The sequence below is a fragment of the Ictidomys tridecemlineatus genome, chromosome X (genome assembly GCF_052094955.1).
Source record: "Ictidomys tridecemlineatus isolate mIctTri1 chromosome X, mIctTri1.hap1, whole genome shotgun sequence".
NCBI lineage: Eukaryota > Metazoa > Chordata > Mammalia > Rodentia > Sciuridae > Ictidomys > Ictidomys tridecemlineatus.
In genome coordinates this window covers 118,874,836-118,889,778 of record NC_135493.1, presented here as the reverse complement: position 1 = coordinate 118,889,778, position 14,943 = coordinate 118,874,836, and the positions used below count along the sequence as shown (strand labels likewise).

Here is a 14,943-nt window from a genome sequence, read left to right as displayed (position 1 = left end):
TTCTGATATGGTGTACCCCAGGCATTAGGATTTTTATGCTCCACAGGTGATTCCAATATGCAGCAAAGTTAGGGAATTGCTGCTGTAAGCTTGTCATAGATCTGGCAGAAGCAGAAGGAGAGACTCCTGTAGTCCCTTTCTGTGCTTGGAAGTGAGAATTAAGCCTTCCTTTGTCCCATGGCACATGTGGCCATTAGCAAATTCCTTAGCTGCAAAGACCTTTACCAGTTTCTTGAGTGGATTATGGTGAAAACTCAGAACTCAAGGCCAGGATCCAAAAATGTGGATTCCCCTTCCTTTCTTCTTCACTCCCTACTTCTTTCTCTTTTTTCCTTCTTTCCTTTGTTCCATATAGGGATAAAAGAAGAGGATTGTTTTCAGATGTGCCACTAGAAGATATGCTCTGAGATGGTGCTTTCTTTCACATGAGACAAGAGAATCTCACATGTCCATCATGCTTAGGTGGCCCCACTCTCCTCCAGACGTAGCCACCCATAACTGTTTCAGGTCTGGGATGGCTCAATGTCATGAGGTCAATGTTCTGTCTAGTGAGGCCCAATGTAGGAGAATCAGAGGTCTTTCTTGTGTCCTGATCCCCAGTCCTGGCTTCTCTAACTCTTCCCTGGGTTTCAGTTCCTCCCTGCAGGGGGCCCTGTCTGAAGCTCCTGCCCTGGTCACTGAGACTCATTCTGTATTGGTTTTGCTTCCTTCCTCAGGGACTGAATTCTTCCCCCTGAACACCAGGCCTCTTCATGAGATCTTCTCCCACTTCCTTTCACCTGCCACAAGCATGGGCCCCACTTAGGAGCCATGTTCAATCTCTTGATCCAGACAAATACCTGCAATTTCATACTGAACAGCTTCTCTCCCTTTGACTCTAAAACTTCCACTCTGAGCCAAGACTTTTCTAGAATCATGATACGACATTGAGGATGGCACGCTACCAGGGACAGATTCATGGGCATTTGACCAGTGTAGTCACAAAGGACCTTGAGCTAGATTTAATGATTTTTTTGTGAGTTGGGGGGGGGGGAATTACTAGGAATTGATCCCTGGGGCACTTTACCACTGAGCTATATCCCCAATCTTTTTTATTTTGATTTTTTTTTAATGTTGAGACAGGGTCTTGCTAATTGGCCAAGGGTCTCACTAACATAGTGAGGTTGACCTCAAACTTGCAATCCTTCTGCTTCAGCCTCTGGAGTCTCTGAGATTACAGACTTGAGCCACCATGTTGGGCCTCTTGAAATTCTTAATCAGGAAATGAAAAGGGGGGGCAGTTTTTCATTTTGCACTATCCCTGCAAATTATGGAGCTGGCCTTGTGCAGACACTTAAAATCTGAAGACCTAGCGTGAATCAAACCTGACTTTCACCTGAGAAAAATTGACCTCAGTTCAGTTATTTTCTTCTCTTAGTATTTTCAGAGGGGTGGGTGGGGTTGAATAGTTCCATCATAGGAGAGTTTTTAAGGATGAATTAAGGTAACAAATGTGTGGTAGCACGCGGCACACAACCAGCTAGTCCTGTTTTATCTAGTGTTCTAGATCACAATCAGCTAATTGAAATGATACTTTCTCTCTGTTTAAAAGGGATTATAAACTTTTATTTTTCTTGACAGTGATATATACCCAAAGGACAGTTCCTAGAGGGCTTTCATTGATCTTACTTAACTCTTATTAATTACACAGAAGGACAACAGGATTCCTGTTTCCCCTGTCTTTCTTTATTACATTTGAACAATATGTTGTCCAGATGGCATATAGAATAGCATCATCCGTGGTATTTTAAAATGATCTTCTTTTACTTATTGAAGATTAGAGAGAAAAAAATTGAATTAAGCCCATGTCATTGAAATAATCTCAGCTTACATTACTCTAAGCAGATTTCTAGTGTTCAAATTAATAAATCTTCCCCCCAAAGAAGGCTTCCTTGGACAATGTTCATGATGAAGACTTCATTAGAAGTCTTGGCGGTTGGTCTTTGACCTGACACTCTGCCATATTAGCCATGACCCCAGAACAACAATAAGCTGTGATTTTGATCTCAGTTTTCTTATGGGAAAAATGCAGATAAAAATGCCTGCTCTTCTCCCTTGTTCTCAAGGTTATTTCATGAATCAAAAGCATTTTGAAAATTTTTGAATACTATACAAATTTCAATTGTGGATTATTGATAAGACTTCAGAAATTGAGATGTTAATGAAATGACTCATCTAAATCACTCAAAAATCTTCCCAGAGAGTAAACTCCAAAAGCTAAATTTGCAACTCCTTTCAATGGGGGAAAGTATTTGGCACTGGATGACTTGTCACCACCACAATAATCTACATTACTTCAATTTCACTGAGGCCAGAGCCATACATGTTATCTACTAAATGTCCATAGTCCTGTGAGGCAGTTTCTCAGATCTGCTATAACTTGATAATTTTCCACAGAGAAATATGTTTCTCTGTATATATTAATTCAATTATTTATTGAGAATCTACTATGTACCAGGTCTTCTAGGTACCTGAGAGAACCCAGTGAATAAAACTAAGTTCCTTGGCCTGAGATTGTGGCTCAATGTTAGAGCACTTGCCTAACATGTGTGAGGCCCTGGGTTCCATTTTCAGCACTGTGTATAAATAAATAAAATAAAGGTCTTAAAAAATGTTAAAAAAAAATAAGGTCCTGGCCCTCCTGGGATTTCCATTCTAGTGTAGAGAGCAAAACAATAAAAATAAACATAAAAATAAAAATGTTTGGGCTGGGATTGTGGCTAAGTGGTAGTGTGCTTCACCTAGCATGTGCGAGGCCCTGGGTTTCATCCTCAGCACCACATAAAAATAAACAAATAAAATAAAGGTATAATATATAAATAAATATGTTCCACAGCACATTCACAGATAATTAGTGCTGTGGGGGAAAACTAGAAGAGGGTAAATGGGATTGGGGGAGCAGGGTGGCCATTAAAAAATATTATACAGCAGAGTCCTCTGTAAGAAGGTGCTATGTATTGTAAGCAAAGGATTGAAAGAATTGAGGATGAGCCATACAGACATCTGCAGAACAAGCATTCCAGGTTGGGGGGAACAGTCCTTGTGAAGGCCTAAAGCAGAAATGAGCTAAGGGTTTTCAAGGGACAACAGGGAGTCCTGAAAGAGACATGAGTATGGGTCTCTCTGGATCTTTTACACTTTGTACCAGAATAGGTTTTTTTTTTTTATTGTTGGTTGTTCAAAACATTACATAGTTCTTGATATATCATATTTCACATTTTGATTCAAGTGGGTTATGAACTCCCATTTTACCCCATATACAGCTTGCAGAATCACATCAGTTACACTTCCATTGATTTACATATTGATATACTCATGTCTGTTGTATTCTGCTGCCTTTCCTATCCTCTACTATCCCCCCTCCCCTCCCCTCCCCTCCCCTCTTCTCTCTCTACCCCCACTACTGTAATTCATTCCTCCCCCTTGTATTATTTTTCCCTTTCCCCTCACTTCCTCTTGTATGTAATTTTGTTTTTAAAACTAGAAAGCATGTGATTGTTCTGCTGCCCTTCCTATTCCCTCTTCCCCTCGCCTCCCCTCCCATCACCTCTCTCTACGCAATCTAATGTGACACATTACTCTCTTTTTTTTTCTTTTTTTCCTTCCCCCTCACATCATCGTACTTGTATTTTGTATATCTATGAGGGTCTCCTTATATCTTCCGTGCAATTCCCCTTCTCCCTCCCATTTCCCTCCCACTTCTCTTCCCTATTTAGTGGTAATCTTCTTCTCATGCTCTTCCTCCCTACCCTATTTTGAGTCACAGAATAAAATAGACACTAGTATTGTTGTATGTATATACATGGCCATAAAATCAATGTGATCCTGCAACCTGTACACTTGGGAAAATGAGAAATTTTACCCATTTGATTCAAATGTATGCTATGTCAAGATCATTGTATTGTCATGAGCAACTAATAAAAAATAAATAAAATACAAAAAAAGAAAGCATGTGATTGCAAGATCAATGCCAAATATATACATTGATGCCTCCTTTCTCTTGTATGTTCTTTTTTCTACAGTCACATGACACAGGCAATTCCATTTGATGACCCTCGGTTAGAAAGCTGCCAAATCATCCCTCCAGCTCCCCGGAAGGTGGAGATGAGGAGAGACCCTGTACTGGGTTTTGGTTTTGTGGCAGGGAGTGAAAAACCAGTGGTCGTTCGCTCAGTAACACCAGGTAAGGATGCAACCCCACTCCTTCTCCTAGAACTATCTGCCACACGTTGCTAGGATGACTGCTGTTCAAGTTTCCTGTGTCCAGGCTGTGAATGCTAGATGGGTTTTCCCAATACCTGCAGAGTATCAAAAGGTCAAAAAATGTCTCTCAAACTAAGTTTTAAACTATCAAATTATTTGATTCAGGAAAAATACTGATCCATCATTTGTAACTATGGAAATGACTCATTTCTTAACATGTAAATGTAAACAATAAGAAGTAGGCATCGTACTGATGAATTCCCTAATGAAAAAAAAAGCAGAAAGTAGTGTTTGAGTTGTAGTATACTAAGTTTTTGGAGTAGTTCAATTACTTTACAAAAATGTACTCCTCTCCCTTCTCACTGGAGGCAGAATATATTCTATCCCATTGCTGTTGGGCTGGACCTAGTGACTGACTTTGGCCAATGACATTAAGAAGGTGACATAAGCAAAGGCTTGAGATTTGCTCATTCAGTGTAAGTTATTTCTTGGGCATCTTCTATGGCCATTAGAAGAGTCTTCCTCAGGTGGCATCTATCCCTTCAGCTTGATCCCCAAAATGAACACTGAGGCTGGCACCCAACAAGCCTGCAGCCTGGAGCTAAGTATACCCTGATCTTCAGTTTGAAGCAGAACTTTTCAGCTGACCCTGGCCTAAATCAGCCAGTCTGTGGGTATGCTAAAGTCCCACAAGCATGAGAAGAAATGATTATTGGACACCTACTGAGTTTTGGAGTGCTTTGTTATACAGAAGATGCTGACTAATACAAATCTCTTAAATTCTATATGATAATTATTAGATTTATCTCGATCATTCATATTAGAGTATACAGATGTTCCACTAACAACCCAGTTGAATACAACAGACTGTGATGTAATTGCCTAAAGTGGACTGACTTTGCCTCTCTAGGAACAATATGCTTTTATGTTTTACTTATTATATATATTTATGTACTTATTGTAATGGACTTAAATTGGGTTTTATTTTCAGACAAAAGAAAATTCTCTGTCATTGTTCTCCAGAATTTCGCAAATAAGTAACAGAATTCAATAGTAAAGTACACTAATATGTACAGATTCTGATATTAAATTGCCCAAGTTTGACTCTGGCCTCTACCCCTTATTAGACTTTTTATCTTCCATTTTATATTCCCTGCTTTTCAGTTTGATGTAACTTCTCTATATCATCTGTACTATGGGGATCATAGTAGTATGTAACTTACAGGGCTATAGAGAGGATGCAATAAGTTAGAAGAGTGCTAAGGACATACTTATTCCATAACTGTTTATTATTATTATTATTATTATTATTGTCATCATCATCATCATCATCATTATTATTACTGACCTCTCAAATATTTGGCCAGTTGAGTCTGTCAATTATGGGAAACTCAAGTCAACTAGCGAGTTGGTATAGATTTTAGAATTTGATTAAATTTTAACTTTTTAATATTTTGACATAATATGCCCCAGGCATGCACCACAAATACAATCAACCCCTTCTGACTTGTGCTGTTAAGTATTGCTTAACATTTGAGCTTGATAAACTGAGAATTTTATTCTCAAAGTAGATTTATTGCTTTTTATTATAATAAAATAATATATGGGCTTTGTAAAAAAAAAGACATAAACAATGTAAATAGTATATAAGTGAGAGTAAAAAAATGTCAATTCCTGCTACCAAGACATAACTGCTATTCAAATAGACATGGAGAATATGTATAATAGGCATAATTCTGTAAACGCAAAAACACAAATATATTATCCATTATATATTTAACGTGTGTGTATGTATATGTGCACACATAGTTTTTTCTAAGAGGGCTCGTATTGGGCATGCAATTTTATACTATTGAGATAGTTTAACATTGTTGGTGATGAGATTCTCTGAAGTATGAGTCCTCCCAGGAGCTGTGGAGATTATAGTTTTGTTTTTCACTTTTTTGTATTGTCTCACTTTTCCCTCAATCTCTTCTCTCCTTTTCCCTCATCTCTCCTTACCTTCACTAATGTCAACTATTAGACAGTTGTGAAAAGACTAGAAAAAAGTGAAAACTGAGGTCAAAGAATACTACTTCCAGTCATTTGTTCGAGTGAAAATGTTGGTCAAATAAGCTCTGCCTATCACAAAAATGGCTCTACTGCAGTCCCAAGTGTTTTCTGTGCAGTGACCAGAATTTCTATACCTGAAAGCCTAGTCTTCAGAGTAAAAGGGATGAGACAATTATCTGAAGAGTGCCACTGTTTTATATATTGGAAAGGATTGTGTGTTATTTCACCAGAATTCTTGATTCAAGTTGCTTGATTAAATAAGAATATTTCCATTGGATCAATATGTATGGGTCAAATGTAGGATTATGTCCTGTTGATGAATTTTTGAAAGATGGATATTAATTATTCTTATGAGAAATTGAAGGATAGATATTAATTATTCTTATGAGATTAATTAATATAAGAATAAGAATGTTCTCATAATTACATCCTTTTGACCACCAGTTATTTTGAAAACTTTTCTGTAATTTATCTGCATTTGATTTCTACCCATTGATTTTACTGAATTAGTGTGACTGTTTGAACACAGTCCAATAGTTACAATAAGTTTGTCAAGTGATTTCTCTAGATTCCATATGTTTTCAAATACTGGAACTCAATTCCCAGATCTGTGAAATGAATAATTTCTATCACTGATATGGGTACATGTTAAGGTTTCTCTACTTTCTTACTCCCCAGAAAGACAAATTTATAGTACAGTTTGAGTAACACATATGCCAAGTGCCTGTATGGGTAGAGAACAACTGAATGGCTTCAGTTCTTTGTTCTGGGCATGAAGTGTTCATTTCAATTACTGAACAAAGTAATGGTGATATTATTTGAAAGCTAACATTTCAGCTCCCTGTCACCAAGTGCCAGACTTTTTGTAAAGAGAATTCAAATAATAGTGCCACATAGTACTATATCAATATTTGGAAAGTAATTGCTTCTGTCTAGACACGTGAGAATAATCCAAATAATTGTTCTGGGTTTTTATTTAAATACAGATTGTGCTTCACACAGATGTGGCTTTTAATTTGCCTGTTAAGAGACATGGCAGTTACCAGGTTTTGAATTGTGAGGACAAGTTCAAAAGTGACATTGACCACTTTGACAGAATTCTACAGATACAAACTGAGATCCAGTCCTACCTTCATGCCATTTTTTTCCACATATGTGAAACTCGGTTGTCTCACTGTATGGAAGAAATCATAATATTCAGTGAGGGTATCAGGCAAAACAGCTCATTGCCAGCTACACAGCAAATCAACCCACATTAATTTCCTACTCCCTTATTGGAAACCTAACTGAAAGAAAAACAGCCTCTGACTTCCAGAAGCTCTCAGAGGCCCTTATAGCTGGGCCTGGCTTATGCTGTTGAACATGAACAGTGTCACCAAATATCACCAGACAGGGCCATTCTGGCTCTGATGAACCAAGATAAAAACAAGACTCCTTGTACTGATATGTGAGTACAGACACAAACATCCAAGCACAGTCCAAACCACAAGCATGACCAACTATGACCCTCTGTCAGCTGATATGAATGACTGTTGTTAATCAACCATAACCTAGTTCTGCTTCCTTCATCTTACCTGGCAGGCAATTATTAAGATGTTCATGACAGAATCACTTCTGCTTTCCATTAGCTGCTGATCCAAGGACAACACCCCACTTCCTTGAACCTGCCCCAACAGCACCTAACACAAGGTCAAATCTTCTAATAAGTCCTTTCTAACACCCTATGATTGAGATGCCTCGTGATTTTCCACAAAGTGCTATCTCCCTACTCAAAATGAGCAAATAAATACAATGTTGTTTAAATCCAGTTGTGCCCAGGTTGTTGCAGCTTTGGCTGCAGGCAACACAGCTGTTTAGCTACCTGTTGGGAAACTACCTTCTTCTAAAAACCTTGATATTCATAAGCCTTTTGACCAGCAGCATTAATAGCTGCTGAGAACCTGGGAGAAATGCATGATCTCATCCTGCACCCTTGTACGGTAAGATGATCCACAAGTCATTCATAAGCATATTAAAGTGTGTGAAGTGCTGGGAACCTAAGTCTCCATCTGGCCCATGAAGTTTTTAGAAAATGTGGATGCATGAGTCTCACTGCAAAAGTTTCTGATTTAATTGGTCAGGATGTAGCTTATGATCTCAGACTTATCCAAAGAACACCCAGGTGTGATTGGGTTTTGTCTTGGCTGATGTCACCGCCTGCTCACAGTGAATCATAATGGATAGAGGGGATTTTGGATGGCTTGCCAATGTTCTTCTCAACTGGACTTCACTCTTGTGTGTTTTCAGGTGGCCCCTCAGAAGGCAAACTGATCCCAGGAGATCAGATTGTAATGATTAATGATGAGCCAGTAAGTGCTGCACCCAGGGAGCGGGTCATCGACCTGGTCAGGTAGGTGACTCATTTACTTCATCCTGTCATGAAGGCTGCTACACAGCTCTGAGACCTCATCTGGAAATGCAAGAGATTCCTATGGACTTATTTATATCAGAAACACCAGATTACATATGCACTTTATTAAAAATGCTGGTGATACTAATATAAAAACACATGCTCCATTAGCACAGAATGCTTAATTGTCCACTCTCTTAACATTGAGGATCTGCATGTTTCTGCTCAAATTTTTATTACTTCTATTTCGATTTCTACCTCCAAAGGTTCCATATTTTTCTTCCAGAATTACTAACACATTGATTTTTTTTCATAATCAGGGAGATCAAAATGCAATGCCTAAATTCAGCATTAAATGATGATGAGTAATTTTATATACATAATTCCATGGATACACAAACATACACATACAGTTCACTGATTTTTCATACTTGACTGATTCATTACTGAATTTTGAGATTATCAGCTGAGGCAAAAGAATAATTAGGATAATTAGGTCAAAGCTATGAAAGGTAAAGAAATGTGTTTGGTTTATTAGTTCAGTTTTATTGTGGATATAAGTAGTTTGTTATGTGGTTTTCTTAATTGGGCACCAAAAATGTGTTTTGAGTGATTTAAAAATATTAGCAAAAAATTCCTTTAAAACCTCACTGGAGTTGCACTTTGTCAGTGAATTTAGAGCAAGAGAAGTCTATAAATTTTCCAATGAAGATGGTTCTATCATATGAACAGATCTACTTATGCTACGGGGGTGTTGAGGTATAAGAAGGTGTGGCATTTGTCTTTTATAAACTGATCTTTTCAAGCAAGATTAGAGTGGAAGCTAAAGCTATCAGAACACTTGAAATTGAATATTTATGATCTAATATGTATGCTCACTCATAGCAAAAAGTACCTCTGTACTTTGGGAAAAACGTTAAGTGGAGTATTTTTAGGGTCTTCTGCAGAAATTTTCTTGCCCAAACTCAGGATAGTTTCTACTTCACAAAGTAGTCATGGATGATCAAGCATACTTGGAAGAATTTAAAGAAGAGTAAGAAGATGGGGAAATAGAAAGTGAGAGGACTCATTTTTAGGATGACCAACCATCCCAGTTTTAGCAATGGAAAAGCCCACATCCTGGAAAAACCCCTTTAGCCCTAAAATTGTTGGTACCTACCATGGTCTGAATGTTAGTATCCCCTCTTCCCAATTCAAATTTTGCAATCTAATACCTATTACCGATTTAAATCTTTGAGGAAGTGATTAACTCAAGAGAGTGGAGTCCTCAGGTATGGGATTAGCACCTTTATGAAAGAGGTGGTAGTTGCCTTACCTCTTCGGCCACTAAGAACACAGCAAGAAAGTGCTATCTATGAGGCATGGGGCCTTCACCCACTCTGAATGTGCTGGAGACTTGATCTGGGACTTCCCAGCTTCCTGAAATATGAGAAACAAATTTATATTATTTATAAGTTACCCAGTCTAGGGTACTTTTTATAAGCAACCCAAAGGGAGTAAGCTAGTCACTCTAGTCAGGACCTGATATAATGGAACCTTCTCAGTTGGCTTGAAAGTTTGTGCCTGTACTCAAAGGGTATCCAGATCTCCAAAGGATGCTATCATGCAGGAAAAAGCACTGGGACTTAAGTTATATTCACCTTGTATCAGGAATAAGACTTGGGAATCATTCCAATTTCTGAGGACTGGAAATACAAGAACAGGAAAAGATTTTGGATTTGAGAGCCTTTGGGAAGGAGTTGTAGTGTTACTATTTAGGGTCACTTCTATCTTGAGAGGTATGTGGGTGTCAGCAGGGACATTCTTCATCCAGGCAGGCTCTGAGCCTTTTGTTGGCTTGCATCCTGAAGTGCCATGTTTGGGCCTAATGGCAGAAGTCACATTTTGTTTTTCCCTAGGCACACACCTCTGTGATCAGTCCTATTGATTTCTGTGCTAGGAGAATGATATAAGAAATAATATATCTGAGTTTGGGTTTGCTGTGACTGAATTGCCTGCTGCAGGACAGGATGGAGAAAAGCTATCTAAAAGTGTGATCATTTCCTAGCAATCTTACCTGGGGCACTTAGAAAGTTGTTTTCTTTTTTTTTTTCTTCTTCTTCTTCTTCAAGAATTTTTCTTTTCCTTCTGGTTTAACACATTGTGAAAGAAAATGTCATCTCAGAAAACAAAGCTTTCCCTATAGGACTTTATATGTAATGGAATAAATGAACCAATTAAAAGAGGGCATCACAAGTAGCTCAAGTCCAAATCCAGCCTGCCACAAGTTTTTTTCAAAGCCTGTGAGCCAAGAACAGCTTTTACCATTTTTAAAAGTAAGAAAAAATATAAGAATGATATTTTGTGACACACAAATCATTTGAAGTTCAAGTTTCAGAATTCATAAATATAGTTTCACCCATTCAATTACATATCATCTAAGGATGCTTTCTCCCTATAATAGCAGAGTTGAGAAGAGACTCTGTGCCCCTACAAAATATAAAATACTATCAGGACCTCTAGAAAAAAAAATGCCAACACTTAGAGAATAATCTAATTATATTGTATTTTCTTTGGTTAAGCCTAATGAAGACCAAAACCCCAAATAATATATAGAGAGAATTTCTCTCATAATGAAGTTTTGATTATTGCACAATTTCCAAATGTTTGATAAAGTGATGGTGGTGTTTTAAATGGACTGAAATTGAGAACATGCATGCTTTCCACATTCTTTTATAGCCATGCCCTGAAAGTTCTGTTTGAGAAGTGTTCTTCTAATAACAAAGACATATGGAGACCCTTGTGATATTATATAGGATATTAATAGCAAAAAAAGAAGAGTTAGTAGGTGAGGGAACCCTGGTGAGGAAACACACAAACGTGGCTTTTTTCCTCAGTAGTAGCTTTGGAAGCATAGCCTCTTGTTCCTATCTCCTTTCTTTTCTTTGTTCTCCCTGATGAAAAGTCAGGTCACTGGGGAGAATTGTAAGAAAATGACCCGACCAGAACTAGAGAGAATGGAATAAACTCAGGGAAGCTGAGGCTTACAATTTCCTATGCCAACAGAAACAAAAGCCAAGGAATGACAAAAAGAAACAAGAATAACTTCTTAACTCATACAAAGTCTTTAACTGGTAGACGTATGAGATATATTGATCCAATGAATATTTTTATGTTTTTATTCTTTCTCCAAGTTTGAGGGCTTTTTCCCTTGTGCTTTGTCTTGATATTCCAAGGTGCAAAGAACAAGAAAATATGCTTTTTATCATTCATGAAGCCAAAAAATCCCTACCCATTTGTTCACCTTTGTGGTTTAGATATGAGGTACCCCCCAAAAGCTCCCGTGTTAACATGCAAGACTGTTAATGATTGAAATGTGAGAGCTGTAACAATCAGTCCATGTTAGTTTGAAAGGACCACTGGGTTGTAACTGTAGGCAGGTGGGGCATGGCTGGAAGAGGTGGGAAACTTAGAGCATGCCCTAGAATGGTTTATCTTCCCTATGTCCCCTTCTCCTTCTCTATGCTCCATGGCTACTTAGAGAAGAGTAGCTTTCTTTCTCCATGCCCTTCCAACATGATGCTGTGTATCAACTCAGAGTCAACCAACCATGAACTGAACTTCTGAGACCATTTGCTCAAGATAAACTTTTCCTTCTCTCAATGATTCTTGCCAGGTATTTTTGTCACAGCAACCCAAAACTGACTAAAACACCACCTTCCTCATCTCAAGACACCAGTAAAAACAAATAGTTGACAAGGCTCAAAGGATTCCATGATGACCAAGAGGCAATCTTCTTCAAGGGACCTAAATTCACTTTTGCTATCTATTATCACACTATTCCACACATCCCACCTATACTATGAATTTGCCAGTTGAACCATAATCTAGGACAGGAATCTGAAAGCCATCCTCAGTTTTCCTTTCCTTCATTTTCTATATCTAACAGTCCGCCCTTCTGTACCTCCACCTGTGCACTTATTGAGAAATTTCAACTCAGTGAAAGACAGAAATTTGAAATGAGTCTATTTTTCTCCTCCATTGCCTTTAGTCAGGAACTATTATATTCTTCTTTCCTGTACACTGACACCATCTAAGGCAGAACCCATATATTCTTTCACTTGCTAAAGTCCAGTTTGAAACTCCAACTTTATGCCATTTAATTTCCATCCCCTCCTTTCTCTACAAGTCAGACTCAACCCAATGACTGCAGAGTGGGGGTGAGAGTTAAATCTGCTAAATTTTCCTTCACCACCTCCTATTTAAACATCATAAATGTTACAGTTTAAATTTTAAATGCCCCCCAAATGCTCATACTAAATTTTTTGTCCTCTGCCTATGGCACTATTAGAAGGTCAGACCTAGGGGAAGGAAGTTAGGTCACTGGAGACATGCCTTTGAAGGGAATTTTTTCTTGCCTCTTCCTCTCTCTTTGCTTCCTAACTACAAGGATCTTCTGTACCATGTCTCCTGCCATGATATACTGTGCTACCCCAAGTCCAAAGCAAAGGGGCCAGGCACCCATGGACTGAAACCTCTGAAATCATGAGCCAAAATAAATCTTTCCTTTTAAAGTCCCCCCTAGATTGTATCATCACAGTGACAGAAACCTGACTAAGACAATGAGATACTACAGGACATAAAAATGCCTTTCTCTTCTCAAGGACCAGCTCCTCAGTGGTGGAAATTGAGTGGGGAAATCAGAGAAACTACTTTCTGTTAGGGCCCTCTCTTGGTAGACTGTGTTGGTCCTCAAATTAACACTGGCTGCTGACTCCCTTCATGTTGCTGGTACCTACATGTTGGCTATCTTATGAAATTCAAATATGAATTTTTTGTGATATAAAGCGTAGCCACTTGGAGAAGCCATCCCTCTGTATAGGACCATCAATTGGAGGTCTGGCTTCAGATCTTTTCCTGTCTTACTATTAGTTTTCCTGATCAAATCTCCTGGCTAAGGTATTTGCAAGACCAGCTACTCAAGGTACCTAATTGTCCTTTTCACAGAAAACAAAAAGTAAAGTTTCACCAGGTCACAGCCATTTTGCCAACCCCATGATTCTCTCTCACATGCTTTCCTAGTCTTGTTTGTAAAGACTGAGGAAGTAGAGGATATGAGATAGAGGTCGGTGGATGGAATTAGCAGAGCACATCATGCCTCCTCTTAGAAAGTTTTGGGGGATCCAATTAATTGTAGCTCATTTTAGAATGTAATATGAGTGTTTCTTTGCAGATATCTCATGGATATATGACAAAGACACAGTTTAAATGAAGAATATAGCTTGATGTTATAGAAACAATTGACCTAAATTTTAAATTCCATGAGAATAGAGTCCTTGTCCATGTTGCTCCCTGCTGTTACCCAGGATAATACCTGGATTATAGGAGGTCCTTGATAAAATATATATATATATATGTATATATATATATATATATATATATATATATATATATATATATAAAATGGCTCTGAAGAATACTCTTTGAAAACTGTGGACTTACATGGGTTCATCCAAGTTTTCCTTCACCTATAAATTCTATAAATCTTAATATCCACTAATGAATCCATGCCTCAGAAAACATTTATTTTATTTCACTTCTTTATCAAACATTTTTATGTTCTACTATATATAGGACATAGAGCCAGGCACTGGTTATACCAGCATCAATGAAACAGATCTCAGCCTTCAGAGAACTTACATTCAAGGCTACTATGAATAATGACTTCAACTAAAGTTGTCCTGAAAACAGACAAGCCCCCACATTGAAAACATGGAAGAACTGCAATTTTCAAAGAATTTTTCTAGTGATAAACATAGACATAGGCTGTGGATACTATTGAGATGATAAACATGTAATCCTAAAACATGTTCTCTTTTAATCTCAGAACAATAAATTTATCTTTATAAAAGTAATGAGGTACTTTACTTTAACCAAACAAATCTAAAGTAATGAGGTACTTTATTTTAACCAAATAAATTTAAGTACAATGGCACAGTGCTAACCAATACCTTCAAACTCATTAAAATAAAAATTTGAAATAGTGTTTTTTTCCTCATTAATGAAAATGTTTAGACATTAGAAAACTTTCCTGTGCTTTCTGATAAATGTAGTCATATGTCTTCCATAATGTGTAGTAACCTAAAATTTTAGCCCTTGTAAAATAATTCCCTTTTTACTGGGCTCCTCAGCCAATATTTATTTTAATGTCTATATCTTACACAAGATAAATGTCCCTTCTGGTTAATAAAGTATCCCATTTCCTAAGCCACTAAGGAAAT

At 37.7% G+C, this 14,943-nt stretch overlaps 1 protein-coding gene across 8 annotated transcripts in view; it reads left to right on the top strand.

Annotated features, from left to right (window-relative positions):
* Positions 1-14,943, top strand: part of Frmpd4 (FERM and PDZ domain containing 4) — a 786,938-nt gene that overhangs the window by 678,552 nt on the left and 93,443 nt on the right. For all 8 annotated transcript variants that reach the window (XM_040286842.2, XM_040286794.2, XM_040286821.2 and 5 more), the window contains 2 exons: positions 4,062-4,222; positions 8,581-8,683. In XM_040286842.2, the coding sequence (XP_040142776.2) occupies positions 4,062-4,222; positions 8,581-8,683 (264 nt within the window). The remainder of the gene's footprint in view (positions 1-4,061; positions 4,223-8,580; positions 8,684-14,943) is intronic.